Source organism: Molossus molossus, unplaced genomic scaffold (assembly GCF_014108415.1).
Source record: "Molossus molossus isolate mMolMol1 unplaced genomic scaffold, mMolMol1.p scaffold_m16_p_10, whole genome shotgun sequence".
NCBI lineage: Eukaryota > Metazoa > Chordata > Mammalia > Chiroptera > Molossidae > Molossus > Molossus molossus.
Window position 1 is genome coordinate 94,594,674 of NW_023425345.1, and position 27,344 is coordinate 94,622,017.

Below are 27,344 nucleotides of genomic sequence, written 5' to 3' on the forward strand. Positions count from 1 at the left end.
GTATATGATGTGAGGCAGGGATCTAATTAAAAACATTTTTTTTTACTATTTTTTCATATTTCTATTAACTGCCTATGCATATAAATTGTAAATTTGAGTTGTAAATCTTCTAAGTAGTTTCATTTCAACATAATGATAACCTTTTTGTCTTTCATCAGGCTGCTTCACATGTTCAAGTTTGTGACATCTGGACCAGAGTAATGTGATTGGTTGATTACTTGATTCAGAACTAAAACCTGGAGATGTAGATAGATAATAGAGCATACAGGGGTGGGCAGAAGTATGTTTATAGTTGGGAGTATATGAAACACAGAGTTTATTCTTGTACATTTTTTCATATGAGCAATTGTAAATCTACTTTTACCCACCCCTGTATCTCACCCAAATGTCGTTTTTCTCAACCGCTTCTTATTTTTATTTTATTTATTTTTCAAATCTTCACCTGGGGGTATTTTTTCATTTATTTTCAGACAGAGTAGGAGGGAGAGATAGAGAAACATGGATTTGAGAGACACATGTTGATTGGTTGCCTTCCGCACAACCCCGATCAGCGCCAGGGACTGAACCGCAACCGAGGTACATGCCCTTGACCAGAATTGAACCCAAGACTCTTCGGTCCGCAGGCCGACACTCTAACTGCTGAGCCAAACCAGGCAGGGTTTATTTTTATTTAAAAAAGAAATGTTGTTATGGATTTTAGAGGGGAGAGGAGAGAGAAACATCAGTCTGCTGCCTCCTCATGTCCCCCTACACTGTATCAAACCCACAATTTATATGCCCTGACCAGGAATTGAACCAGGGACCTCTCTGTATGGGACAATGCTCAACCAATTGAACCACACTGACCAGGAAGAAATATTTACTATTAAATAGAATCTGGGTTGCTGACAGTTTGAGGATATATTTTTATGAGGAAAACAAGATTGCTTGGTGTTTTGTTTCTTCTTTGCATTGGTGGTTAATGTCCACAGACATTGGAAACCAGATAAGCATGTATTGGATTAACATTTTGATAGTTGAGCCCTGGCTGGTTTGGCTCAGCAGTTAGAGCGTCGGCCTGTGGACCAGAGAGTACCAGGTTTAGTTCCAGCTAAGGGCATGTACCTCAGTTGTGGTTTGTCCCCAGCCCCAGTTGGGGTTGTGTGGGTGGCAACCACTCTATGTGTCTCTCTCACATCCATGTTACTCTCTCTCTCTTCCCTCCTTTTTTCCTCCCACTCTATCTGAAGATAAATACAAAAATGTCCTCAGGAGAGGATGAAAAACAAAACAAAACAAAAAACATTTTGATAGTTGAAACTTCAAAATACTTAAATGTATTTAGTCATCCAGTTGCTATTATATATATGTTCTGAAGTTTGAGACTTAATTTTGATTTTAGGAGAATTCTGTATCTAAATTTGAGGCTTAACTTTCTTAAATGTTTGTTAGAAAATGGTATAAATCACTTAGTTTAAGAATGAAAACTGCCCTGGCTGGTATGTGACTCAGTTGTTTGGGCATCATCTTGGGCACTGAAAGGTGGCTGGTTCAGTTCCTAGTCAGGGCACTTGCCTCAGTTTGGGGCTTAGTTCCTGGTAGGGGGTGTGCAGGAGGCAGCCAATCGATGTTTCACTCTCACATTGATGTGTCTCTTTCTCTAAAAATCAGTAAAAATATATTTGTAAAAAGAATGAAAACTTTATTTTTCTTTCCACTTGAAAGGGTTTTTATTGCATTTATAGCCCGAGAAGAGTTGCTATGAGGCCTGCAGATAGTTATATATTCTAGATTTTTCTTTTTTCTTTCTATTTCTTATCTTTCACATTGGTAGTTAAAAGAAGGCCTTGTGCTTTAGTAAAATTGAGCAATATTGAGAAAGGTTGTAGATGGAAGTTTTATTTTTAGATTTCTGATTGTGATATTGAGAAAGGTAACTAACTACTTCCTTGGAGTCTCCATCTGTAACATTGTAAAAAAACAAGAAATCGAACTTGTGTTCTAGAGGATAATTATTATGCAGCTTGAGATAGGCCCCTCAATTGTTGTTAGTTACTTATGAGACACATTCTTTACCAAAGTAGGGTTTTGATTTTGCCTCAAAGGTTCACTCTACATGTCAGATATTTTTACTTGGACAGATTTTATTTATGAAATAGTTGGAACAATAGCATTGTTATATGGTATTATAACACAGATAACTTATGGAAGGAGGTCTTTGCATGTTTAATTTAATTCATTTATTTTCAAATACAAGCAAAGGTTTATTTAGAAAGTCACAGAGGTAGAAGAAATGATTATGAAGAAATGGGTTCAGGAAATAAGTTACAGAGGCAAAAGAAGGGCTGTTGGAGCTTAGGAAAGACAAAAGTAAAGGTAAAGTGCCTGGGGGAAAGATGAGGGGCATGGAAAGGCAAGGGTGTGCTCCAGAAAGGGAGAGCGCCTGTTGTGTATTTTACATATTTTGGTTCAGTAGGTATAACAATTTATATAGTATCCTAGACTTCTCAGGATTTCTCTGACTATAACACTTAGGATTGTTGTTCCTGTAATGTACATATGCATTTTTATGTACTATTCTTTGATTCAGAAACAATACTCCTGGTTACTATAGATCTTGGAAAATGGAAACCACCATTATAGTATGGCTATAAGAGTTAAAGAGTTTTCTCTTTTAAAAGTGTTTTTTTAGCCTTTACTATGACCAGTGGCTATAATGCACTATTGTGTCTTTAGTGAAGTGCTGTAAGTGTGGTCCTTGGAATTAGACACACAGATTTGAATTCAGGCTTTTCTATTTCAGTTTGTGTCTTTGATGAGTTACTTGATCTTGAGTCTCAGTTTCTTTACCTGTAAAATGGGACTCCTTTTTGTGAGGATTGTTGGAGGATTAAATGAGATGATTTAAAAGGCCAACTACTTGGCCTGGTTCGAAGTTGTCTTCAGTAAATGTTAAGTAGTAGTTCACCTCCCTTGAAAGAGATGACATGACTAGGAAAAATGGAACCACTTACCTTTGTGGGAGGCAGTGTGGTATAATGGAGAGGGCCTAAGCTGGGAAGTTCTTACTTTTCTCTGTTTTCTAATTTGTGTAGCCATGGGGAAATTATCTAGACAGTCTCACCCTTAGTCTTCTTATTTGTAAATAGAGATAATGCTTAACTATGTTTTATTTAAAAACATTTTTTTTCTTTATTGATTTTAAAGAAAGTGGAAGGGAGAGAGAGAAACATTGATGAAAGAGGGAGAGAGAGAGCGAGCAAAAGAAAGAAAAGAGAAATATTGGTGGGCTATCTCCTATATGCCCCCTATGTGGGATTGAGCCCGAAACCTAGGCATGTGCCCTGACTGGGAATCCAACTGGCAACATTTTGGTGCACAGAGTGACAGTCAACCAACTGAACCACACTGACCAGGGCTAGTTTGCATTTTTCTGATAGCTGTTGAGGTTGAGCATTTTTTTTTATGTCCTTATTAATCATTTCTATATCTTTTAATTAGGTGAAATATCTAATTCTTATATCCATTTAAAAAATCGTTTCACCTTTATTGTTGAATTTTAAAGTTCTTAATATATTGTGGATTACAAGTAGTTTTTCGGATATGTATTTTGACTATATTATTTTATTCTTGTCTTTCTTTTTTTTTCTTTTTTTTTGGTATGTGCCCCTAGCAGAAACCGAACCCAGGACTCTCTGGTCCGCAGGACGATGCTGCAACCGCTGAGCCAAACTGGCTAGGGTGTCTTTCATTTTTTCATCAGAATCTTTTAAAGAGCAGACATCTAAAAATTTTAATAAAGCCAGTTTATTGTTTTTTCTTTTATGGTTATGCTTTTTGTGTCCAAAGAAGTATTTGTGAAGGGTTTCCTTATGTGTCTTTTTTTAAAAATCCTAGAGCTGTAGATGTTACACTTAGGTCTGTAATTTATTTCAAGTTAAGTTTTGTGTATGATGTAAGGTAAAGATTGAGCTTCTTCACCCCTCAAGATCCCCCCATATGGCTTCCAGTTCTAGTCTATTTTTTATTCATTAAATTACTTTGGCACCTTTGTTAAAAATCAATTGTCCATATCTGAGAGGGTCTTTGTCTGGACTCTTTTCCGAGTCACTTTTTCATTTTCTAAGCTGCTTAGATTAGGACAAATATTGCCTTTTTAATCCCTTAAAATGTATACCCTTATATTTAGTGGTGGTTCTGCTTAGGTTACAGTAGTCCTCCTTATCCGTGGTTTTACTCTTTATAGTTTCAGTTACCTGTTGTGCAAAAACACTTAAATGGAAAATTCCAGAAATGAACAATTCATAAATTTTAAGTTGTGTGTCATTCTGAAATTTGTGATAAAATTTCATGTTGTCTTGGTCCATCGTACCCAGGACGTGAATCTTCCCTTTGTCCAGCATATCCATGCTGTATAGATACTACCCACCTGTTAGTCACTTAGCCATCTTATGCAGTTCTTGTGTTCAAGTAACTCTTATAGTAGCCTAATGCTGCCTCACAATGCCTACATCATTCACCTCACTTTATCTCATCACATAGGCATTTTATCATCTCGTATTACATGAAGAAGGGTGAGTACAGTAAAATACAATATTCTGAGAGAGAGAGAGAGCATATTCATGTATATTGTTATAATTTTTCTGTTTTATTATATTAATCTCTTACTGTGCCTAATTTATAATTTAAACTTTATCGTATAGGAAAAAACGTAGTATATATAGGGTTCAGTACTATCTGTGGTTTTAGGTATCTACTGGTGGTTCTAGAATGTATCCCAATGGATTGAGGGGACTACTGTGTATTGCTCAGGACATGTGTTTGAGTTTAGTTAAAATTCCTTTGAGTCTCTGAAGGAAATAGGGACTAAATAATTTGACTATGTAAGTTTTATAATATGTATATTTGTATTAGAAAGAAAAACATTTAGTGAAAGGGAATGTATTTTGTCTTTTTTTTTATTAGTTAATTGCTGAGCCTGGCACAGAATAAATATATAATACATTATTTGTTAAATGATTAGCTTAATTTTTTTTCTTTTTATCCTCACCCAAAGACATTTTTGCATTTATCTTCTGATAGAGCGGGAGGGAGAGAGAGAAGCATCGATGTGAAAGAGACACATCGAGTGGTTGCCACCCACACGACCCCAACCAGGGCCAGGGATAAACTGCTACTGAGGTACGTGCCCTTAGCGGGAACTGAACCCAGGACTCTGGTCCGTGGGCCCTCACTCTAACCGCTGAGCCAAACTGGCCAGGGCAGATTAGCTTAATTTTATTACTCTATCATGCTTGAAACTGACTTTATAGTTTTTAAAAAAATAGTTTATGGACTAAAGATAAAATAGAAAATATTTTCACCTACTGTAATATAGTAATAAGATCATTTTACTTTTACATCTGCTTTTCAGGGAATTGATTTGTAGCTTTTGTGGTTTAAGCGTGGGGCATTTGATATGATGTAGTTGGTCTCTTATGTTGAATGACAAAATGTAGGCTTTTCAAAAAATCTGCTTATAGAGTTTTAAACTGCTATATCATGTAATTCTTTCATAACATTACCTTGTGATAATATAGAGTGACTTATTTTGAATTGAATGCAGTTGAAAGACAAATTTATTATATTTCTTGAGATGGACATATCATACTTTTAGAACTAGGAGTCCTGTAACTTAAAAAACTTGGGAAAAGTACATTGTCTTTCTCCACTCCCCCCCCCCACCTTTTTTTTTTTTATCCTCACCTGAGGACATTTTCCCATTTTTTGTTCAGGTAGAGTGGGAGGGAGACAGAGAAACAGAGAGAGAGAGAAAGATCGACGTGAAAGGGACACATCGAGTGGCTGCCACCCGCATGACCGACCAGGGCCGGGGAAAAACTGCAACCGAGGTACTTGCCCTTAGTGGGAACCGAACCCGGGTCTCTCTGGACCACAGGCCAACGCTCTAACCGCTGAGCCAAACCGACCAGGGCCAACCCCTTGTTTTTGAAAGCCTTACAACTTTGTAGTTTTGGGGATGTGACCAAACAAATACAGATTTTTTTTTTTTTTTTTTTTTTTTTTTACTGAGGATTAAAACATATTTTTGTAATGTTCATGCTAATTGTCAGATTTTGAAAAAGACATTTATTGAGGTATAGTTTACACAGTAAAATTCACCCTTTTTAGACGTATAGTTCTATGAATTTTGACAAACATTGCTGAATGGTTTTGAATGACTAAAGTGGACTTGATACCTAGTGGAAAGGCCTAAAGCAGCCACTCAGCAAATAACAGTTGGCATCTTTTTTATCATGGAAATCTTTACAGGAGGATTCCCATTGGGTATTTCCCCATGGGTACACAAGACCAGCAGCAGTCTGTGGTAGGCTTTTACTGGCTTTTCCCCCAACTCTACTTCATGAGATGATAAGATTTGCCTGGTTTCTTCTCAATAAAGTTGGTCAGTGAAGTGGGATAGTAAGTTTAAACAGGTTCCATGTGATTTCACTTAAAAGTTGGTCTACTTTAGCCAGGTCGGTATGGCTCAGTGGTTGAGCTTCAACCCATGCACCAAGAGGTCGCCAGTTCAATTCCTGGTCAGGGCACAGGCCCACATTGTGGACCAAATCCCCAGTGTGGGGCATGCATGAGGTGGCAAATCTCTCCCTCCCTCCCTCCCCCCTTTCTCCCTTTCCCTTCCTCTATCTCTAAAATCAGTAAAGAAAAAAAATAGTTGGTCTACTTTATGCTAGGAAAAAAAGTAGTGTAAGTGATACAAAGTGTTACCTGCCTTTACATCTTTATTTTTACTGTTTTTTTAACCTTCACCTAAGGATATGTTTTTGTTGATTTTAGAGAGAGAGAGAGAGAAATAGACAGACAGCTAGACATCAATCAGATGCCTCCTGTGTGAGCCTTGACCGGGGATCAAACTCACAACCTAAGTATGTGCCCTGAGTGGGTGGGAATCAAACCCACACACAACCTTTTGGTGTACGGGACAGTGCTCCAACCAACTGAATCACTTGGCCAGGGCTGTCTTTATATCTTCAAAAAAATAAACTGCTATTTGATTTGAAATTTTTCTGTGTGTTTATAGCAGTTAAGATTTTATGAACATGAAAGCTTGAGAATGACTGTCTTAAAAATCTAAATGTTGTTCCTTGTCTGTTATCAACTGTACCATGTTTTTTTTTTTGCATTTATCTTCAGATAGACCAGGAGGGAGAGAGAGAAACATTGATGTGAGAGAGACACATTGAGTGGTTGCCACCCACACGACCTCAACTGGAGCTGGGGACAAACCGCAACCAAGGTATGTGCCCTTAGCGGGAACCAAGCCCAGGACTCTGGTCTGTGGGCTGATGCTCTAACCACTGGGAAAAACCGGCCAGGGCTCAAGTGTACCATTTTTTAAAAAGGCTGTATCAGTAACATATGTTGGGAACTTTTCCCATTTTATCATATATATATATATGGGAACTTTCCCATTTTATCATACACACACACACACACACACGTATGTACGTATATATATGTATGTATAATGTCAATAAATCTATATTGACATTTTTCTGTTCAGAAATGTTCTGTTCAGGAAGAATTTTTTTTTTGGTTAATTGATTTTTAGATAAAGTGGAAGGGGTGGGGAGAGAGAAGGAGAAAGAGAAAGATAAAGATCTATGAGAGAGAGACACATCAGTTGGTTACCTCCTGAACGACTCCGTTGGAATTTTGTCCCAATACACCAAGGTTGTGGGTTCAATTCCCTGTCAGGGCACATACAGGAATTAACCAGTGAATGCATAAATAAGTGGAACAACAAATGATGTTTCTCTGTCTATCTCTCGCTCTCCCCAGCCCCCTCGCTACAGTCAATTAAAAACAAAACACAAAGGGCTTCCTGATCCTAAGAAATATCACAGTTCAGTAGGGGAAGACTGGCATGTAAACAGATAAATACAGTAAATTCTGACAGGTACTATAATAGAAACATTAATAAATGAGAAAAGGAGTTAGTATTAAGAACCTGGGGAGGTCAGGGAAATTAATTTCTACCCCTGAACTTATTCTTAAAGTGTGAGTAGTAATTCCTCAGTCATTCATTTGATAAATATTTACTGAATATACCTATTGACCTGTTGTGTGCTAGTTGCTATTTTAAGTGCTGGGAATATAGGAGTAAAAAAGACAGATAATGTCTCTTTTCTCAGGAGGACTTGAGCGATTAGAAGATTAATAGCAGTTTACTGAAATGGGTAAGACTAGAGGGGAGAGGTGGTTTTATGGGATAATCATGAGTTGTCTTTTGTTAAGTTTGAGATGCCATTTGGACATCCATGTAGATATAGATTTTATACTTGATGGTAGGTTATAGTAGTATTCTGAAATTCAGTGAGAGGTTAGGGCCAGAGGTAAACATTTGGGAATTATTGACATGTATCTGCTGGATTTGGTAATAAGGATTTCATTGGTGTGACCTTATCAAGTGTGGTCTCTCAGAGGGAATAGAAGCTAGATTGTAGAGGGATAAGGTGAGAGATGGAATGAAAATGTAAGCTTTCAGAGTACAGGTGGCAACTATAGACTCCTCTTGGAGAAATTTTCTTGTGAAAGGCAAGAAAAATGGTTGTATCTCCAAGTTAGGTCTAGATTTGAGTTTTAGTTTTACACTTGCTTGGATGCAGTTATTGGAGTACATTCTAAAGGTTAGAATATTTTATGTACCTTACACAGCCCTCTTGAAAACATTGAGGTAGATATTTTTTCTTCTTGTGACATGAGAGAGCTTAGTCTAGAGAAGTTGAATGACAGGCCAAAAATTTATAAGACAGTGGAACCTGTATTTGGACTCATTCACTTTTGATACCACATACAGGGTACTTTTCATTATACCAAAGTTTCCCTTAAACTTTTATGAACTTGATCAATTCCCATCTACCGTAGAGTTTTTGAAAAGATTACACAATGAGAGATGTGTAAATGCTTTATAAGCTGTAAATTGTCATAGATTTCTTGGGAGAATCTTGATTTTCTCTTTTTTAAAATGAGAAACTTTAGTAGGTAACAATATAAATCATGTAGCTAATTATGATATTATTTAAAACAAAAAAGGTAACTCATTACAGTTAATAAAAATTATACAAACATTCAGGAATTTAGGAGAAACTTGATTGTAGGTGCCTAGGTATTAATGTGTTGGTCTTGTATTTTGCATGTATACTTTGTATCACATATTTGTAATTGTAATTATTTAAAGAAACTTAGTGAAATTGTATCTAGTTCTGAACTTCTTACTCTATATAGTATATAAAGGAATTTGGCAGACTCCAGTAAAGACCCCAGGAAATGAGCAGATATTAGAAAATTGATCCTTTATGAAAAAGTTAAATGAATAAGAATTACTTAATCCGGATTATTCAAACTTGAATTAATAGTGATTTGCAACAAATCTGTGGATATCATCATTGTGGAGAACTGAACAAAATGGATGATGCCTTTGACAGAGTCACACTGATCAAATATTTGAAGAAACACTTGTAGGATCCCATCACCAGAGACATTTCAGAATGTTTGAAAGACTGAATGATTTTCATTTGGTAATATAAAGAATTGAGCCCATTACATATTTTGAAATCATGTATTGGGTTCAATTCTTTACATTACTTAATGAAAGAAGACTAAGTATTGGTTATGTAGATTTTGTTATTTTCATACTTTTCCTGTTCATCATACGATTGTGAGCTAGAGCTTCAGCCATTTATTCTAAAGTTAAATTTATGCTTTGCTTTTTTTTTTTTTTTTAAATCATGTGGATGCCTCCTTTCTTCCAAATCAAAAACAAAGGTGAATTGGCCCTGTCTGTTGTGGCTCAGTTGGTTTTGTTCCATGCTCCAAAAGGTTGCAGGTTTGATTCCTGGTCAGGGCATATGTCCAGGTTGTGGGCTTGATCCCCCTGGTAGGGGGTATGCAGGAGACAGCGATTGAGGTTTCACTCTCACATTGATATTTCTCTTATTCTTGCTCTAAAAATTAATAAAACTTTTAATAAAAACAACAAAGGTAAGTGCAGAAATTTAGAATGTCATGACATAAAGGTGACTTTTATTTTTTAATTTTTTTCCTCACCCGAGGACATTTTTGCATTTATCTTCAGATAGAGCGGGAGGGAGAGAGGGGGAAGAGAGAGAAACATCAACGTGAGAGAGACACAGCGACTGGTTGCCACCCACAGGACCCCGACCAGGGCCAGGGACAAATTGCAACTGAGGTATGTGCCCTTAGGGGGAACAGAACCTGGGACTCTCCAGTCCACAGGCTGGCCAGGGCTAAGGTGGCTTTTAAACAATACTTGTTTGTCCCTGGCCGGTTTGGATCAATGGTTTATGTCATGATATCCTAAAGTGTCATGACATCCTAGAGCGTCAGCCCGTGGTCTGGAGAGACCTGGGTTCGGTTCCCGCTAAGGGCATGTACCCGGTTGGGGTTGTGTGGGTGGTAACTACTCGATGTGTCTCACTCACATTGATGTTTCTCTTTCTCTTCCTCCCTATCTCCCTCTAGCTCTATCTGAAAATACATGCAAAAATGTCCTTAAGTAAGGATTAAAATAAATAAATAAATAAATAAATAAATAAATATAAACAATACTTGTTTGTCATTAGTGTTTGTTGTGACTAGAGACTGCAGAATATTCAGATGTGAGTACCATTATCTGAACTGTAGGTACTTGATGTTTGGCTAGGTTTTCTTACTAGACTTCCTGTTCTACTACTAACCTCACAGTGCATGACTTCAATTAATTTTTGGTGCTTTGTCTCTGTTAACTTACTTAGTCCTCACAATCATGTATGCAGTAGATAGAGATTGTTGTTACCTCTTACAAATTAAGTTACCATCTGTCATGACTTTTGAAGGTGTTAAAAATTAGGACATTTAAGTCTTAAAATTCTAAGGGCCAGTGGTGCCATATCTTCTTGTATTGGTTGGTACACAGTGAGTGGGGTGTAATAGTTTAAATGTAGTGGCATCACTTTCTGGTTCTATAATTAGATTATTCAGTGGCAGAGGATAGGCTGCAAAATATGTCCCATGCTGTTGTTGGCTTCCTCTAAGGTGAAAGTAGCCAACTTAAAAGTGACTTAAAAGTTATATCCTGCCCTGGCCAGTTTGGCTCAGCGGTTAGAGCGTCGGCCTGCGGTCCGGAGAGACCCGGGTTCGGTTCCCGCTAAGGGCACGTAATTCGGTTGCAGTTTGTCCCCGGCCCTGGTTGGTCGTGCGGGTGGCAGCCACTCGATGTGTCCCTTCACATCGATGTTTTTCTCTCTCTCTCTCCCTCCCACTCTATCTGTACGAAAAATGGAAAAATATCCTCAGGTGAGGATAAAAAAATAAATAAATAAAATAAAAGTTATATCCTGGTTAATGAGATTTCTGGTATCATTCCACACTGAAGAATGTGTTTGAAATTGGTACATGGTTAATGAGATTTCTGGTGTCAAGTTCATGCTTTTCCTTGATTGGAAACCTGAGTGGTACAAAATGTTCCACGTGATGGTATTGGTATGCTGTGTTCCTCATTACCTCTTCTTTCAGACTTTATTGTGAAGTAAAATACAGTGGATACATATCACAGCTACTAATAATGGAATAGGATTATTTTTAGGAATGGAATCGTTTGTTTCAACAATGAAACTCGCAAGGATATTAAATGTACCAGATTTTTTAATTTTTTTGTATTATCTACTTTTTTCTTTTCATTTTTCCATCACCATTTATCCCCTCTATGCCCTCTTTCACCTCCACCCACCCCCTTACATTTTTCTCTTTTAATCACTTCAAATAAGTAGTAGATATGTTAACCTGGCTGGCTTAAATCTCAGAGAACCTTGCTGGAAGATTTTTATCACATTTTAACTGGCAAGGGATTAGGCCTCTTAAAGTTAACACTTAAAAAACCTGTATAGTGATGGGGAGAGGGGTTTTCTGGGTACTGGAATGTTGTTTCTTGCTGGTTAAACAGCATTTATACTTTGCTAACTTTGTGTACTTTTTGTTCTTTACTGGATGTATTTTTTTTTTTTAATCCTCACCCGAGGATATTTTTCCATTTTTTGTACAGATAGAGTGGGGAGGGAGAGAGGAAGGAGAAAGAGAGAGAAACATCGATATGAAGGGACACATCGAGTGGCTGCTACCCGCACGACCAACTAGGGTCGGGGACAAACTGCAACCGAAGTACGTGCCCTTAGCGGGAACCGAACCTGGGTCTCTCCGGACCGCAGGCCGACGCTCTAACCGCTGAGCCAAACTGGCCAGGGCTGGATGTATTTTTTTACATCAGTAAAAAGTTTACTAGAAAAAAAGGTGATATAAGTACTGCAGTATATTTTCCTGAAATGTAGCCTTCATAATCTTCACAGTTCTTAAAACTTTAATTTGGTATCATTTTTCTTTTTCAGGTGTGGTCTCTATGGGCTCTAACTGACCATGTGTGCTTTTTTTGGGAGGGGGGGGTGTTAATCTTCACCCAAGGATATTTTTTCCATTGATTTTTATTTATTTTTTATACTCACCCGAGGACATTTTTCCTTTTTATTTTATTTTTTTTTTGGTTCAGATAGAGTGGGAGGAAGAGAGAGAGAGTAACATCAATATGAAGGGAAACATCGAGTGGCTGCCACCCACACGACCAACCAGGGCCGGGGACAAACTGCAACTGAGGTAGGTGCCCTTAGTGGAAACCAAACCCGGGTCTCTGTGGACCACAGGCTGACTCTCTAACCGCTGAGCCAAACAGGCCAGGGCTTTCCATTGATTTTTAGAGAGAGGGGAAGGAAGGGAGGAGAGAGACAGAGAGAGAGAAGAGAAACATCGATGTGAGAGAGACACATTGATTGGTTGCCTCCTGCCCTTGCCCCAGTGGAGGCCGGGGGTCGAACCTGCAACTCAGGTATGTGCCCTTGACTGGGAATTGAAGCCTCGACCTGTCAGCATGAGGGCCAACACTCTAACCATTGAGCCACACTGGCCAGGGTATAAACTGGCCATGTTTTGTGTTTTTTTAAAAAAAATGGAACGCTTCATGAATTTGCATGTCATCCTTGTGCAGAGGCCATGCTAATCTCTATAGCGTTCCAATTTTGGTACATGTGCTGCCGAAGCGAGTACTGACCATGTTTTTTTAAATACATTTCTTAAAAAAATTTTTTTCCTTTATTGGTTTTTAGAGAGGAATGGAGAAGGGGGAGAGAGATAGAAACATCGATGAGAGAGAGCATTGATTGGTCACCACTAGGATGCTCCCCGACTGGGAATATGGCCCGCAACCTGGGCATGTGCCCTGACTGGGAATCGAACTAGCGACCTCTTGGTGCGTGGGTCGATGTTGAACCACTGGCCACACCGGCCAGGCGAAGTACATTTTTATCTTCCTTTATTCCCCCAATTTGTAATGTTACTGACTTTTATTTATTTTAAATTCTCTTTTCGAAATAACTTTTTTCTTTATTGATTTCAGAAAGAGAAAAGGGAGAGGGAGAGAGATAGAAACATCAGTGAGGGAGAACATCCACAATTGGCCACCTCCTGCATGTCCCCCCACTGGTGATTGAGCCCACAACCTGGGCATGTGCCCTGACCAGGAATCAAACTGGGACCTCTCAGTCCATGGGACAACGCTCGATCTACTGAGCCACACCAGCCAGACTATAATGATACTGACTTTTAAAAATAATTTTCTTTATATTCATTCCCCAAATAAGAGTCAATGAATTGAGATTTTCTTTGCTAATGTTAATCATCTATTAATAAAATTATATAAGTAGCATATGTTAAGAACACCAGCAATGAGACTGACTAGATTGAAATTCTAGTTCTCCAATTACTAGTTGGTGTTGCTCAAACTGTGTCTTGCTTTACTTTCTTAACTATAAAATGGGAATTCTGATAGTATCTATTTCGTAGGGTTTTAAATGAGGCAATTCTGCATTATTTAAAAGATAGCAAGTACAACCTGGCCAGTGTTGCTCAGTGGTTAGGGTGTTGGCCTGAGTGCCGAAAGGTTTGGGGTTCAATTCCCAGTCAAGGGCGGCATGTACCTGGGTTGCAAGTTTGATCCCCGGCCCTATTTGGGGTATGTGCAGGAGGCTACCCATCAATGTGTCTCTCTCACATCGATGTTTCTCTCCCACATCAATGTTTCTCTTCCTCTTCTCCCTCTCTCCTTCCCTCCTTTCCGTCCACTCTCTCTAAAAATCATTGGGGAAAAAATATCCTCTGGTGAGGATTAACAACAACAATAAAAAGATAAAAAAAAAAGAGAGATAGTGCCTGACACATAGTAAGCACTGAATATGTTATGGCTACTGTTACTATCATTTATGGTGATAAAATACACACATCATGAAGTTTATCATTTTGACCATTTTTAAGCTTACAATTTCAGTAGTATTAAGTACATTCACAATGTTGTATAACCTTCACCAGTATCTATGCTAAAACTTTTCCATCACCTAAAGCAAAAGCTCTAACCATTAGCAATAACTCCCCATTACTCCCTTTCCATAGCCCAGATATCCTCTGTTCTGTTGTATCATGAATCTGAACTTCATACTCTTTTATAGCTGAATAATATTCCATTGTATTTTTATACCACATTTTATTTCTTCATTCATCTGTCCCTGGACACTTGTGTTGTTTCCACATTTTGGCTATTGGAAATATTGGTGTACAAGTATATGAGTCCATGCTTTTAGTGGAATTGCCGAGTCCTGGTTATTCTGTGTTTAACTTTTTGAGGAACCTGTTACTGTTGTTTTAATCATTATCATTGTCATAATTTGGTGAGATGTATTAGGAAGCTTTTTTTGGTATCCAGGTGCTGTTAGAGCATTGTTGTATGCATGTTTTATTGGGAAACTATGTGCATGATTTTCTACTCCTTGCATTGAAATTTTTGGTGTGGAATATTATGTATAACCGTGAAGCTGGACTTGTATGCTATTTTTTTCTTTAATTAAACTTTTCATTTGGAGATAATTATAGGTTTACATGAAGTTCTAAGAAATAATACAGAGAGATCCCCCATATACCTTGCCTAGTTCCTCCTAGTGGTAAGATTTTGCAAAACTATATTTAGTAAAATATTACAAACATGATATTGACATTGATAGAGTCAAGATACATAACAATTCTTTCACCTCAATGATATTTTATGGTGCCCTGTTATAGGCATATCCACTTCCTTCTCATTCTCCTTCCTTCCTTCCTTCCTTCCTTCCTTCCTTCCTTCCTTCCTTCCTTCCTTCCTTCCTTCCTTCCTTCCTTCCTTCCTTCTTTCCTTCCCTCCCTCCCTCCCTCCCTCCCTCCCTCCCTCCCTCCCTCCCTCCCTCCCTCCCTCCCTTCCTCCCTCCCCGAGGACTCTTTTTTTTTTGCATTTATCTTCAGATAGAGCGGGAGGGAGAGAAGGAGGAAGAGAGAGAGAGAAACATCCATATGAGAGAGACACATCAACTGGTTGCCACCCACATGACCTCAACTGGGATGGGGACAAACTGCAACCGAGGTACATACCCTTAGTGGGAACAGAACCTGGGACTCTCTGGTCCGTAGGCCGAAGCTCTAACCACTCAGCCAAACCGCCCAGGGCTCCCGTACCTTTCTTAATTCCTGGCTTCCACCAATCTGTTCTTCATTTCTATATTGTACTCATTTTAAGTATGGTGTACAATCATGGACTCCTATAATGACACTTTTTATTTATTGAAAAATATTTCTCTGTAGGTTTGCCTTTTTTTTTTTCTTTTGACACATCTGTAGAGCTTTTTTTTTTTTTTTTAATATGTTTTTATTGATTTTTTTTTAGAAAGGGAAGAAGGGAGAGAGAGATAGAAACATCGATGTGAGGGAGAAACATCAATTGTCTGCCTCCTGCATGTCCCCTGCTAAGGATGGAGCCCGCAACCTGGACATGTGCCCTGACTAGGAATCGAACCAGGATCTCTCAGTCCATGGGATGACGCTCACTCCAGTGAGCCACACCGGCCGGCAGATTGATACCAGTCATCTTACTCTCTGGTATTATTCTGCAAACATCCTGCCTAAAGTGACTGTTTCGTAGTAAAGTTAATTTTGATGAAGTCCAGTTTATCATTTTTCCTTATTATGGATCATGCTTTTGGTGTCAAGTATCAAGACTCTTTGCATAGCTATAGATCCTGAAGATTTTCTCCTATGTTTTAAATAAAAGTTTTACATTTTATATTTAAGTTCATGATCTATTTTGAGTTAGTTTTCATATAGGGTGTGAGGTTTATTTAGGTCGAGGTTCTCCCCCTTTCTCCCCAAGGGATTATTTCCATTTCATTATTTGTTTTAACTATTCTGGTCATGTGCCTTCCATATAAATTTTAGAATAAGCTTGTCTTTATCTACAAAAATCCTTGCTAGGATCTTGATAGAAATTGCATTAAACCTATAGAAGAATTTGGGAAGTATTGATGCTTTACTATATTTAGTAGTTCAGTTCATGGATATTAAATGTTGCTGTTTTTAGACCTTTGATTTCTTTCATTAGCATTTTGTAATTTCACGAAAGAGATCCTATATATATTTTAAGTGTATACATAAGTATTTAAATTTCTTTGAAGTAATTGTAAATGACATTGTTTTAAATTTCAGTTTCCACATGTTTATTGTTAGTATATAGAAATGTGATTGATACTTGAGTGTTCATGTTCTATCTGTTGACCGTGCTCAACTCACTTAGTAGTTCTAGGACAGTGGTTCTCAACCTTCCTAATGCCGCGACCCTTTAATACAGTTCCTCATGTTGTGGTGACTCCCAGCCATAAAATTATTTTCGTTGTTACTTCATAACTGTAATTTTGCTGTTATGTGTTAGGCGACCCTGTGAAAGGGTTGTTCAACCCCCAGAGGGGTTGTGACCCACATGTTGAGACCCACATGTTGAGAACTGCTGTTCTGCCCTGGCTGGTTTGGCTCAGTGGTTAGAGCGTCAGCCTATGGTCCAGACAGACCTGGGTTCGGTTCCTGCTAAGGGCACGTACCTCGGTTGGAGTTTGTCCCTGGCCCTGGTTGGGTTGTGTGGGTGGCAGCCACAAAAAATGGAAAACAAAAAATGTCCTCGGGTGAGGATAAACAAACAAACAAACAAAACCGCTGTTCTAGAAATTTCTGTAGATCTTCAGTAGCATTTTAAGGCTTGTTTTGAAGTATTTTATCTTTTATTTTCTATTGTGTATATTAGTTTTTTCCATAATAACCAAATATTGTGGGCTTTTAGGATGGAAGCTGTTGATATCCATATATTAATTTTATATCCAATCACTTTGATGAGTTTTCTTATTGTAATATTTTTCCATTGATTCTTTTGGGTTTATAACTAAACTGTGATAAAATGTATAAGTAGTTATAATTTTATAGTCTTCATTTTTTCCTTTTGTGTAGTTGTTTATAACCTCCAGGAGAGTTAAATAACAGTGATAAATGAGATACCCTTACCTTGCTTCTGACTTTACCTTAGAGTCTTAGAATTGATTGCTTTGTGTTTCAAGGTATTGTATCTGGTAGAACTTCATTTTATCATTAGAAATAAACTAAAATGTATAGTAGATTACAGTTGTTTCCAGTGTTCTCGTATTGGGCTGTTTTGTTAAATCTTTGGGAACCTGAGTGTTGACATAAATTTTTTTTTTCCTTCAACAATTCTAAATATATTGGTAGGCCTTTCTGCTTTAGAATATGTAAAATGGTGAATATAATTAAATTTTTTTTGATTGGAGATTTTATAGTGCCGTCTTTTGTTCATTCTTCTTTCATTGTACTTAAAAATTTAGAAAGCAACCCTGGCTGGTTTGGCTCAGCGATTAGAGCGTCGACCTCTAGGGAGGGACTAGGGAGTCCTGGGTTCGGTTCCTGCTAGGGACATATACCTCGGTTGCAGTTTGGGTCGTGTGGGTGGCAAACACTCGATGTGTCTCTCTCACATGGATGTTTCTTTCTCTATCTTCCCCTCTCTCTCCCTCCCGCTCTATCTGAAGATAAGTGCAAAAATGTCCTTGGGTGAGGATAAAAAAAAAAAAAATTAGACTGTCTATTGATCTCAGCCATTTCTTCGAAATTGATTTTTTATTTTTATTTTTATTTTTTTATTTAATTTATTTTTGTTACAGATGTTTCTCCTTTTTTCCCCATAGACACCCTCCTCCTGTCCACCCCCACCCCCACCCCAACATTGTTGTCTATGTCCATTGGTTATGCTTATATGCATAAGTTCTTTGGTTTATCTCTTTCCTCCCCCCACCCCATCCTTTGAAGTTGTCAGTCTGAACCCTACTTCTATGTCTCTGGGTCTATTTTGTTTATCACCTTATTTTGTTCATTATATTCCACAAATAAGTGAGATCATGTGATACTTGTTTCTCTGACTGGCTTATTTCACTTAGTATAAAATATTCTCCAGGTCCCTCCATGTCATCTCAGAGGATAAGAGATCTTTCTTTCTTACAGCTGCATAGTATTCCATGGTGTATATGTACCACAGCTTTTTTTTTTTATCCTCACCTGAGGACATTTTTCCATTTTTTGTTCAAATAGCGTGGGAAGGAGGGGGCGGGGGAGAGAGAGAGAGAGGGACATCAATGTGAAAGGGACTCATCCAGTGGCTGCCACCTGCACAACCCAACCAGGGCCGGGGACAAACTACAACCCAGGTACATGCCCTTAGCGGGAACCGAACCCAGGTCTCTCTGGACCCCAGGCCACCGCTCTAACCGCTGAGCAAAACTGGCCAGGGCTGTACCATAGCTTTTTTATCCCTTCATCTATTGATGGACAATTGAGCTGTTTCCAGATCTTAGCAAGTGTAAATAGTGCTGCTATAAAGATAGGGGAACATACATTCTTTTTGATTGGTGTTTCAGGCTTCTTGGGCTATTCCTAGAAGTGGAATCACTGGGTCAAATGGCAGTTCAGTTTTTAATTTTTTGAGGAAACACCATATTGTTTTTCCTAGTGGCTGAACCAGTCTACATTCCCACCAGTAGTGTACTACAGTCCCCTTTTCTCATCAGCACCTACTGTTTGATGATTTGTTGATGGCAGCTATTCTGGCAGGTGTAAGGTGATGCCTCATTGTTGTTTTAATTTGCCTCTCTCTGATGATTAGTGACGTTGAGCATTTTCTTCATATGTCTCTTGGCCATTTGTATGTCCTGTTTGGAGAGGTGTCTATTTAGGCCCTCTGCCCATTTTTTAATTGGATTCTTTGTCTTCCTTTTGTTGAGTTGTATGAGTACTCTTTGTATTTTAGAAATTAACCCCTTATCTGATGTATCGTTGGCAGTTATGCTCTTCCATATAGTGGGTTGCCTTTCCTTTTTTTTTTTTTTTATCCTCACCCGAGGACATTTTTCATTTTTTCTGTACAGATAGAGTGGGAGGGAGATAGAGGAAGAGAGAGAGAGAGAGAAACATCCACGTGAAAGGGACACATTGAGAAGCTGCCACCCGCACGACCAACCAGGGCCGGGGACAAACTGCAACCGAAGTACGTGCCCTTAGCAGGAACCGAACCCCGGTCTCTCCGGACCGCAGGCCGACGCTCTAACTGCTCAGCCAAACCGACCAGGGCTCATTTTGATGCTTGTTTCTTTTGCTGTGCAGAAGCTTTTTAGATTGATGTAGTCCTGTGTATTAATTTTTTCTTTTTTTAATCCTCAACCGAGGACATTTTTTGATATTTTGTTCAGATAGAGTGGGACAGAGAGAGAGAGAAACAGAAACATCGACGTGAAAGGGACACAACGAGTGGCTGCCACCTGCACGACCAACCAGGGCCGGGGACAAACTGCAACCGAGGTACGTGCCCTTAGTGGGAACCAAACCCGGATCTCTCCAGACTACAGGCCAACGCTCTCACCGCTGAGCCAAACCGGTTGGGGCAATTTTTTCTTTTGTTTTTTTCTGCCTTAGGCATTGTATCAGTGAAAATTCTGGTGAGTGTGATTTCTGAAATTTTGTTGCCTACATTTTCTTCTAGAATTTTTATGGATTCACGAGTCACATTTAAGTCTTTTATCCATCTGGAGTTTATTTTTGTGTATGGTATAAGTTGGTTTAGTTTTATTTTTCTGCATGTAGCTGTCCAATTTTCCCAACATCATTTATTAAAGAGGCTATCTTTATTCCATTGTATGTTCTTGCCATCTTTGTCGGATATTAATTGAGCATAATGTCTTGTGTCAATTTCTGGGTTCTCTGTTCTGTTCCATTGATCTATATGCCTGTTCTTGTACCAGTACCAGACTGTTTTGGTTACAGTGGCTTTGTAGTATAACCTGATATCCGGTATTATGATCCCTCCTACTTTGTTCTTCTTTTTCAAGATTGCTGTGGCTATTTGAGTTCTTTTTTGGTTCCATATAAACTTTTGGAATGTTTGTTCTAGTTTTGAGAAATTATGTCATTGGTATTTTAATGGGGATTGCATTGACTCTATAGATTGCTTTGGGTAGTATGGATTTTTTTTTTTATCCTCACCCGAGGATATTTTTCCATTTTTTGTACAGATAGAGTGGGAGGGAGAGAGAGGAAGAGAGAGAGAGAGAGAGAGAGAAACATCGACGTGAAGGGACACATCGAGTGGCTGCCACCCGCACAACCAACCAGGGCCGGGGACAAACTGCAACCGAAGTACGTGCCCTTAGCGGGAACCGAACCCGGGTCTCTCTGGACTGCAGGCCGACGCTCTAACCGCTGAGCCAAACTGGCCAGGGCTGGACTTTTTAATGATGTTAATTATTCCAATCCATGAACAAGGTATATGCTTCCACGTTTTTATATCTTCCTCTATTTCTTTTTTCAGTGTTCTGTAGTTTTCTGCGAACATGTCCTTTACTTCTTTAGTTAAGTTTATTTCTTGGTATCTTAATTTTTTTGTTGCAATGGTAAATGGGATTTTAGTTTCTCTTTCTGTATGTTCATTATTGGTGTATAAAAATGCCAATGATTTTTGGATGTTGATTTTGTAGCCTGTTACTTTGCCAAATTCATTTATTAAACGTAGCAGATTTTGATGGAGCCTGTAGGGTTTTCAGTGTGCAATATCATATCATGTCATGTGCAAATAATGACAGTTTCATTTCTTCCTTTTCAATTTAGATACCTTTTATTTTTTTCTTCTTGTCTAATTGCTGTCGCTAAGACTTCCAGTACTGTGTTAAATAACAGCGGTGAAAGCAGACAGCCGTGTCTTGTTCCTGTTCTTAAGGGAAATATGCTTTTAGTTTTTATCCATCCATTGAGTATGATGTTGGCTGTAGGTTTTTCATATATGGCCTTTATTTTGTTGACATATGATCCTTCTGTTCCTACTTTGCTGAGCGTTTTTATCAAAATAAATGCTGGCCTTGGCCGGGTTGGATCAGCAGCAGAGCGTTGGCCAAAGAGTCGTGGGTTTGATTCCCGTCAAGGGCAAGTATCTCGGTTGCAGTTCAGTCCCTGGCCCTGGTCAGGGTCGTGCAGGCGGCAACCAATCGATGTGTCTCTTTTGTGTGACGCTTCTCTCTCTCTTCTCCCCCACTCTATCTGAAGATAAAAATGGAAAAAAATATCCTCGGGTGAGGATTTAAAAAAAAAATGAATGCTAGATTTTGTCAAATGCTTTTCCAGCATCTATTGATATGATCACATGATTTTTATCTTGCTGCTTTGCAGAAAGCTTTATTCTACTTGCTATGTTTGATAATAAAGATTTTGTTCATGTGGTGTATCACATTTATCGATTTATGAATATTGTACCAGCCTTCCATCTCTAGGATAAATCCTTGGTCATGGTGTGTAATTTTTTTAATATATGCTGGATTCAATTGCTAAGATTTTGTTCAGGATTTTGGCATCTATGTTCATTAGGGATATTGGCCTGTAATTTTCTTTCTTTGTAGTGTCTTTATCTGGTTTTGGGATTAGGATTATGATGACCTCATAAAAAGATTTGGAAGTCTTTCTTCCCCTTGAATTTTTTGGAATAGTTTGAGGAGAATAGGTGATAGTTATTCTTTGAATGTTTGGTAAAACTTCTGTGTAGCCCTTTGGACCAGGGCTTTTATTTCCTGGGATTTTATTGATTAGTTCTTCTATTTCCTTAATTGTTATTGGTCTGTTTAGGTTTTCTGACTTCCCGGTTGAGTTTTGGAGTAATATATGATTCTAAGGATTTGTCCATTTCGCCTAGGTTGTCGAATTTGTGGGCATATAATTTGTTCATAGTATTTTCTTATAATCCTTTGTATTTCAGTGATGTCCATTGTCACTTCACTTTCATTTCTGATTTTATTAATGTGGATTCTCTCTCTTTGTTTCTTGGTGAGTCAGGCTAAAAAGGTTGATCAGTCTTGTTTATCTTTTCAAAGAACCAGAAAACTGATTTTTTAAATGTCTTTTTATTTTAAGGAGAATCCTTACAGATTTGTTGGGAAAACTTATTTCTTATTTGCTTTCTGATTCTGAGTTGAAGATTACAAAGCAATTCTAACTAATAGAATTAGAGCATTTTGTTTATATTCTAAATGAGCAACATGTCTCTATGCATAGCTCGTGCTTATGAGAAATTCAGTGTGGTCATATTTCAAGGCTGCTTTGCAGAAAGCTTTATTCTACTTGTTATGTTTGATAATAAAGATTTTGATTCTTTAATTTACTTGCCATGTAAACTAAATGACTTCAGGGTTTGCCAATGTAAGAAATGTTCAAACCTGCAGAGAATTTTTACACGAGTTTATTTAAGCCAAACTGATGACAGTTGCCAGGAAGCTAAGTCTCAGATACTCTGGAGAATGCCATTTTTGTAGTTTCTTTTAATACTTTTGGAATTAAGGGAACATGAAGATTACCTGAAGGTGGGAAAAAGCAGGGTATAGGACAGTTAACAAGATTATTTGCTCCTTGCAGGTCTGGAAAAGAGGATTACTTCTGGCATCTCAAAGGTGTGTTAACCTAGAAGTATAAGAACAGTGGATAGTACTTGCTTAAACCTTTCACTAAAGAAATTATAGGCCTGGAATGTGACCACCCACCATGACCTGCCCAGTTAGGAATTTATGATCATATCACCCTGTGAGGTTACTTTCCATCACTGGACTTGGCTGTTTGATTACATAACCCCCATTTTGTCCACAGGTCCAAGCTCTTATCTTTATTTTCCTAGTCTTAGTGTTTTAGGTAGTAGAAAGCACATGAACTTCATGAGGGCCAGAATCACCTAGATATAAATCCCAGCTGTTCTTTATTTATAGACTAATGGTTTTGAATAAGTTACCCAATCTCTGAGCTTACTTTCCAATGAATGTAAATCCATTAGCATTGTTTCCTCTTTCAAAATTGGGTATTAATAGCATAGTTTATAGTCTCATTATTATAAATATGCTTGCTAAGGCCCTTATGTGATAGGCATGTACCCAGGTTTGGTGATCCTTAAAGTTTTGTGTTATTGCTCCCAAAACTTTGAAAACACTGCAGCAAAGTCACATGATTTATGGAAGTAACAAACTAATTCTTAGTTTAATTAGAATTCTTGACTAAGTCTTGTGTACCCACATATATGAACACTAAATATACCTTTTATGGTATCCAGGCCCTCCCACCTTGCCTTACTCCTCCTTTCCCCTAGTGAGAACTTCTAATCTCATGGGATTTATGAGCATAACATGTACCTTGGTTCCTTCCTATTTTTGTATTTCTAGTTGGATTGCCTAGGATAATCGCCTTATTTGGATATGTAACTAAATGTCTAAAATAAGCTTTTGGCTCTGGCCAGTGTGGCTTGGTTGGTTGGAGAGTCTTCCCATACACCAAAAGGTGGTGGGTTCAATTCCTAGTCAGGCACATATCCAGGTTTTGGGTTTGATCCCCAGTCAGGGCGCATATGGGAGGCAAATGATTGATGTCCCTCCCCCCACCTCTTCCCCCTCTACCCCTCCCTACCTCCCTTTCTCTCTCCTTCCCTCCCTCTCTCTCTCTCCCATTCCTTCTCCCTCTCTCCTTTCTTTCTCTAAATATTAATAAAAGTAAGCTTTTGTACTGTGAATTAAGAGATAAAGCAAGGACTCTAAGAAACTTATTGTAATCCGGTTTAGAGAGATAGGGATGATTTCTGAAAGTGTTTTTATAAAACACTTAACATTTAAATATCATCTGTCAAATATTCATTAAATATTCATGTGTATAGGATTTTCTAAGAACTCACATGGATATAAAAGTATGCCCTGATTCTGAATTTTGTTTTTCTTCCAGGGTAGTCTAGTAAGAGTTCAAAACAACTAAAAAATATTGAAAAAATCAGACATTAAGCAATTTAAATGTAAAACATTACCAATAATATATGCTATATAAGTTAGAGATTTGGTCCTGTTTATTTCAAACAATGTATGATGAATTTTGGTTTCCTGTGAAATAGAAATAAAAATACCTTATAGGGTGGTTATTGTAATGTCTAAATGAGATTGAATATGTAAAACCCAGCTATATTGCATAAAATCCACATATATTCTTTCTATACTTACGTATGTTTTTAATTGAAAAAGTAATGTGTATTATGTGGCAAAAATATGTAAGTAGAACAAAATGAAAAGCAAATCTTCTCACTCCAGACTCTATATTCTTCCCTATGCATTTCTGTACCAAGAGCACAATTTTGAATAGTTTCAATAATTATCCTATGTACATATACAATTATATATTTTTATAATACATAAGTGGGAACACATTATATATGTTTTCTTGATCCTGCTTTTTTTATTTAAAAATAAATTTTGGAAGTCTTTCCTATCAAATACAGGTTTTTTAAATACATGATTGTTTTATTGTTATTAATGATTACTGAGTATTTTTTCCACGTATTAAACCACACTTGTTTAATGTGTTTAAAATATGTTAAATTAAAAACCTTCCTCTCTTTAGGGTCAACTCACTATCCTGAAAGTCCACCCTCCCAAGAAGCAGGGACAGAAAGAAAGACCTCTTTGTAAGAAAGGCTTGTGTATCCCATGAACGAGACAGCGAAAAACCGATTGGAGTGCAGCAGGACTCCAGAGCCAGAAATACGGCTCAGAAAAGGGCCCAAACTTGATGGTACAAGAGGTAATGATGACAACCACCAAGGAGATTTGGAGCCTGTTTTAGAGGCATCTCTTCTTTCTACCCATCATAAAAAAGTAAGTTGAAGTGTTAGGATGGTAAGTAAAACAAAAATTTATGGGAGTGTGGCTGGAGAGAGGAAGGGGTTTTGCAAAGGAACCTTGAGCACATTTGTAAGTTTTTGTTCAGGATAATTTGAAGTCTTTTATTCTTAAATCTGCTTGATTTCATAGTTATACCTTTTCTTTTTTTTAATACTCACCCGAGGATATTTTTCCATTTTTTTGTACAGATAGAGTGGGAGGGAGAGAGGGGAAGGGAGAGAGAGAGAGAAACATCGATGTGAAGGGACACATCGAGTGGCTGCCACCCGCATGACCAACCAGGGCCGGGGACAAACTGCAACCGAAGTACGTGCCCTTAGCGGGAACCGAACCCGGGTCTCTCCGGACCGCAGGCCGACGCTCTAACCGCTGAGCCAAACTGGCCAGGGCTATACCTTTTCTTTTAAAATAATTTACAAAATATTTGTCTTTATTGATTTTAGAGTGAGAGGAAGGAAGAGGGAGAGAGAGAAAAACATTGATGAGCCCTGGCCGGTTTGGCTCAGCGGTTAGAGTGTCGGCCTGTGGTCCAAAGAGACCTGGGTTCGATTCCCGCTAAAGGCGCGTACCTCGGTTGCAGTTTGTCCCCGGCCCTGGTTGGGTCGGGTGGGTGGCGACCACTCGATGTGTCCCTTTCACATTGATGTTTCTCTCTCTTTCTCTTCCACTCTATCTGAACAAAATATCGAAAAATGTCCTCGGGTGAGGATAAAAAAAAAAAAAAATTAGAAAAACATCGATGAGAGAGAACATTGATTGGCTGCCTCCTGCACGCCCCCACTGGGGATTGCCAGCAACCTGAGCATGTGCCCTGACCGGGAATCTAACCGGTGAACTTTTGGTGCATGGGTCGACGCTCAACCACTGAGCCACACTGGTCAAGCAGTTATACCTTTTCTGTTGACACTTAAAATCATAATCTGCTTTACGTTATTTGCGAAAGGAAATAGGTTGTGTAGTGCTTTAGTGATGACATTATCATTTATATCTCTGGAGAAATTCTGATTACATGTTAGAAATACTTCTGCAGATATGGTTTATCTGACCTTGGAAGTCAGTAGAGTTCTGAGAAGACAAGGCAGATTTTAATCTTTCACTTCCCAGAGAAAAGAGCAACTTTTCAATTATTCAAGCAATTACATTTAGGGAGAACAAAGGTAGAAATATCTGTAAATAGAATCAGAAAGACATCGCTATAGACATTTTGCTGTGTGCTTTGAAACCTTGGAATTAATGTAGCATGCATTCAATGTTCTGACTCTAGTACAGTGTTTCTCAAATGGTAGGTTGTCGCCATTAGTAGTTTGTGAAATTAATTTTGGTACTAAAGGCCAAAAAATTAAGTCAAAAATTAAACAGCAAAATAGAATAAATATTATTGAGCCGCATGTATACAGTAATATACATCTAAACAAACTCTTATTTGATGAAATAGTTTAGTTATACTTATTTCTTTATATGAATAATATATGCATTTCTTCTCTTTTTTTTATCCTCAACTGAGGACATTTCTGCATTTGTTCTCAGAGCAGGAGGGAGAGAGGGAGGAAGAGAAAGAGAGAAACATCGATGTGAGAGAGACACATTGACTGGTTGCCACCCACAAGACCCCAACCGGGGCCGGGGACAAACTGCAACTGAGGCAAGTGCCCTTAGCAGGAACCGAACCCAGGACTCTGGTCTGCGGGCCAACACTCAAACCACTGAGCAAAACTGCAGGGCTGCATTTCTCTTTTTTTTAAATTAAATTTTCTTTTTATAGAGAAAGGAAGGAGAGAGAGAAACATCGATGTGACAGAGAAACATCAATTAGCTGCCTCCTGCATGCCAATTGCTGGGGATTGAGCCCGAAACCAGGCATGTGCCCTGACTGGGAATTGAACCGGGACCTCTCAGTCCATGGGGTGACACCGGCCGAGCAATATATGCATTTCTTACTGTGGGTTATAGTTAAAAACATTTCAAAAGCCTCTACTTGAAAATGCATTTTTACCATTCTAAGAGATATGCTTATTATGTGGATAATAGTGGTGCTGGTTTGAATTCCAGCGGGTTGTCTTTGTCTGTTGAAGTCTTTTATAAGAATTTCACCAGGGCTTTGGAACAATATAGGCTATTGTG

General features: G+C 38.3%; 1 protein-coding gene and 1 non-coding gene across 3 annotated transcripts in view; one reads left to right on the plus strand and one right to left on the minus strand.

The window, feature by feature from the left end:
• ADIPOR2 (adiponectin receptor 2) overlaps window positions 1-27,344 on the plus strand; it is a 79,855-nt gene that overhangs the window by 15,961 nt on the left and 36,550 nt on the right. The window contains exons 1-2 of one of the 2 annotated variants that reach the window (XM_036251365.1): window positions 22,934-22,970; window positions 24,943-25,196. In XM_036251365.1, the coding sequence (XP_036107258.1) occupies window positions 25,029-25,196 (168 nt within the window). In that variant the 5' untranslated portion in view covers window positions 22,934-22,970; window positions 24,943-25,028. Of the gene's footprint in view, window positions 1-22,933; window positions 22,971-24,942; window positions 25,197-27,344 lie in introns of those variants that run through there. The other variant, XM_036251366.1, reaches the window with a different exon arrangement.
• LOC118624807 lies at window positions 13,031-13,134 on the minus strand. The gene has a single exon (XR_004958476.1). It is a non-coding gene; the product is annotated as a U6 spliceosomal RNA (small nuclear RNA).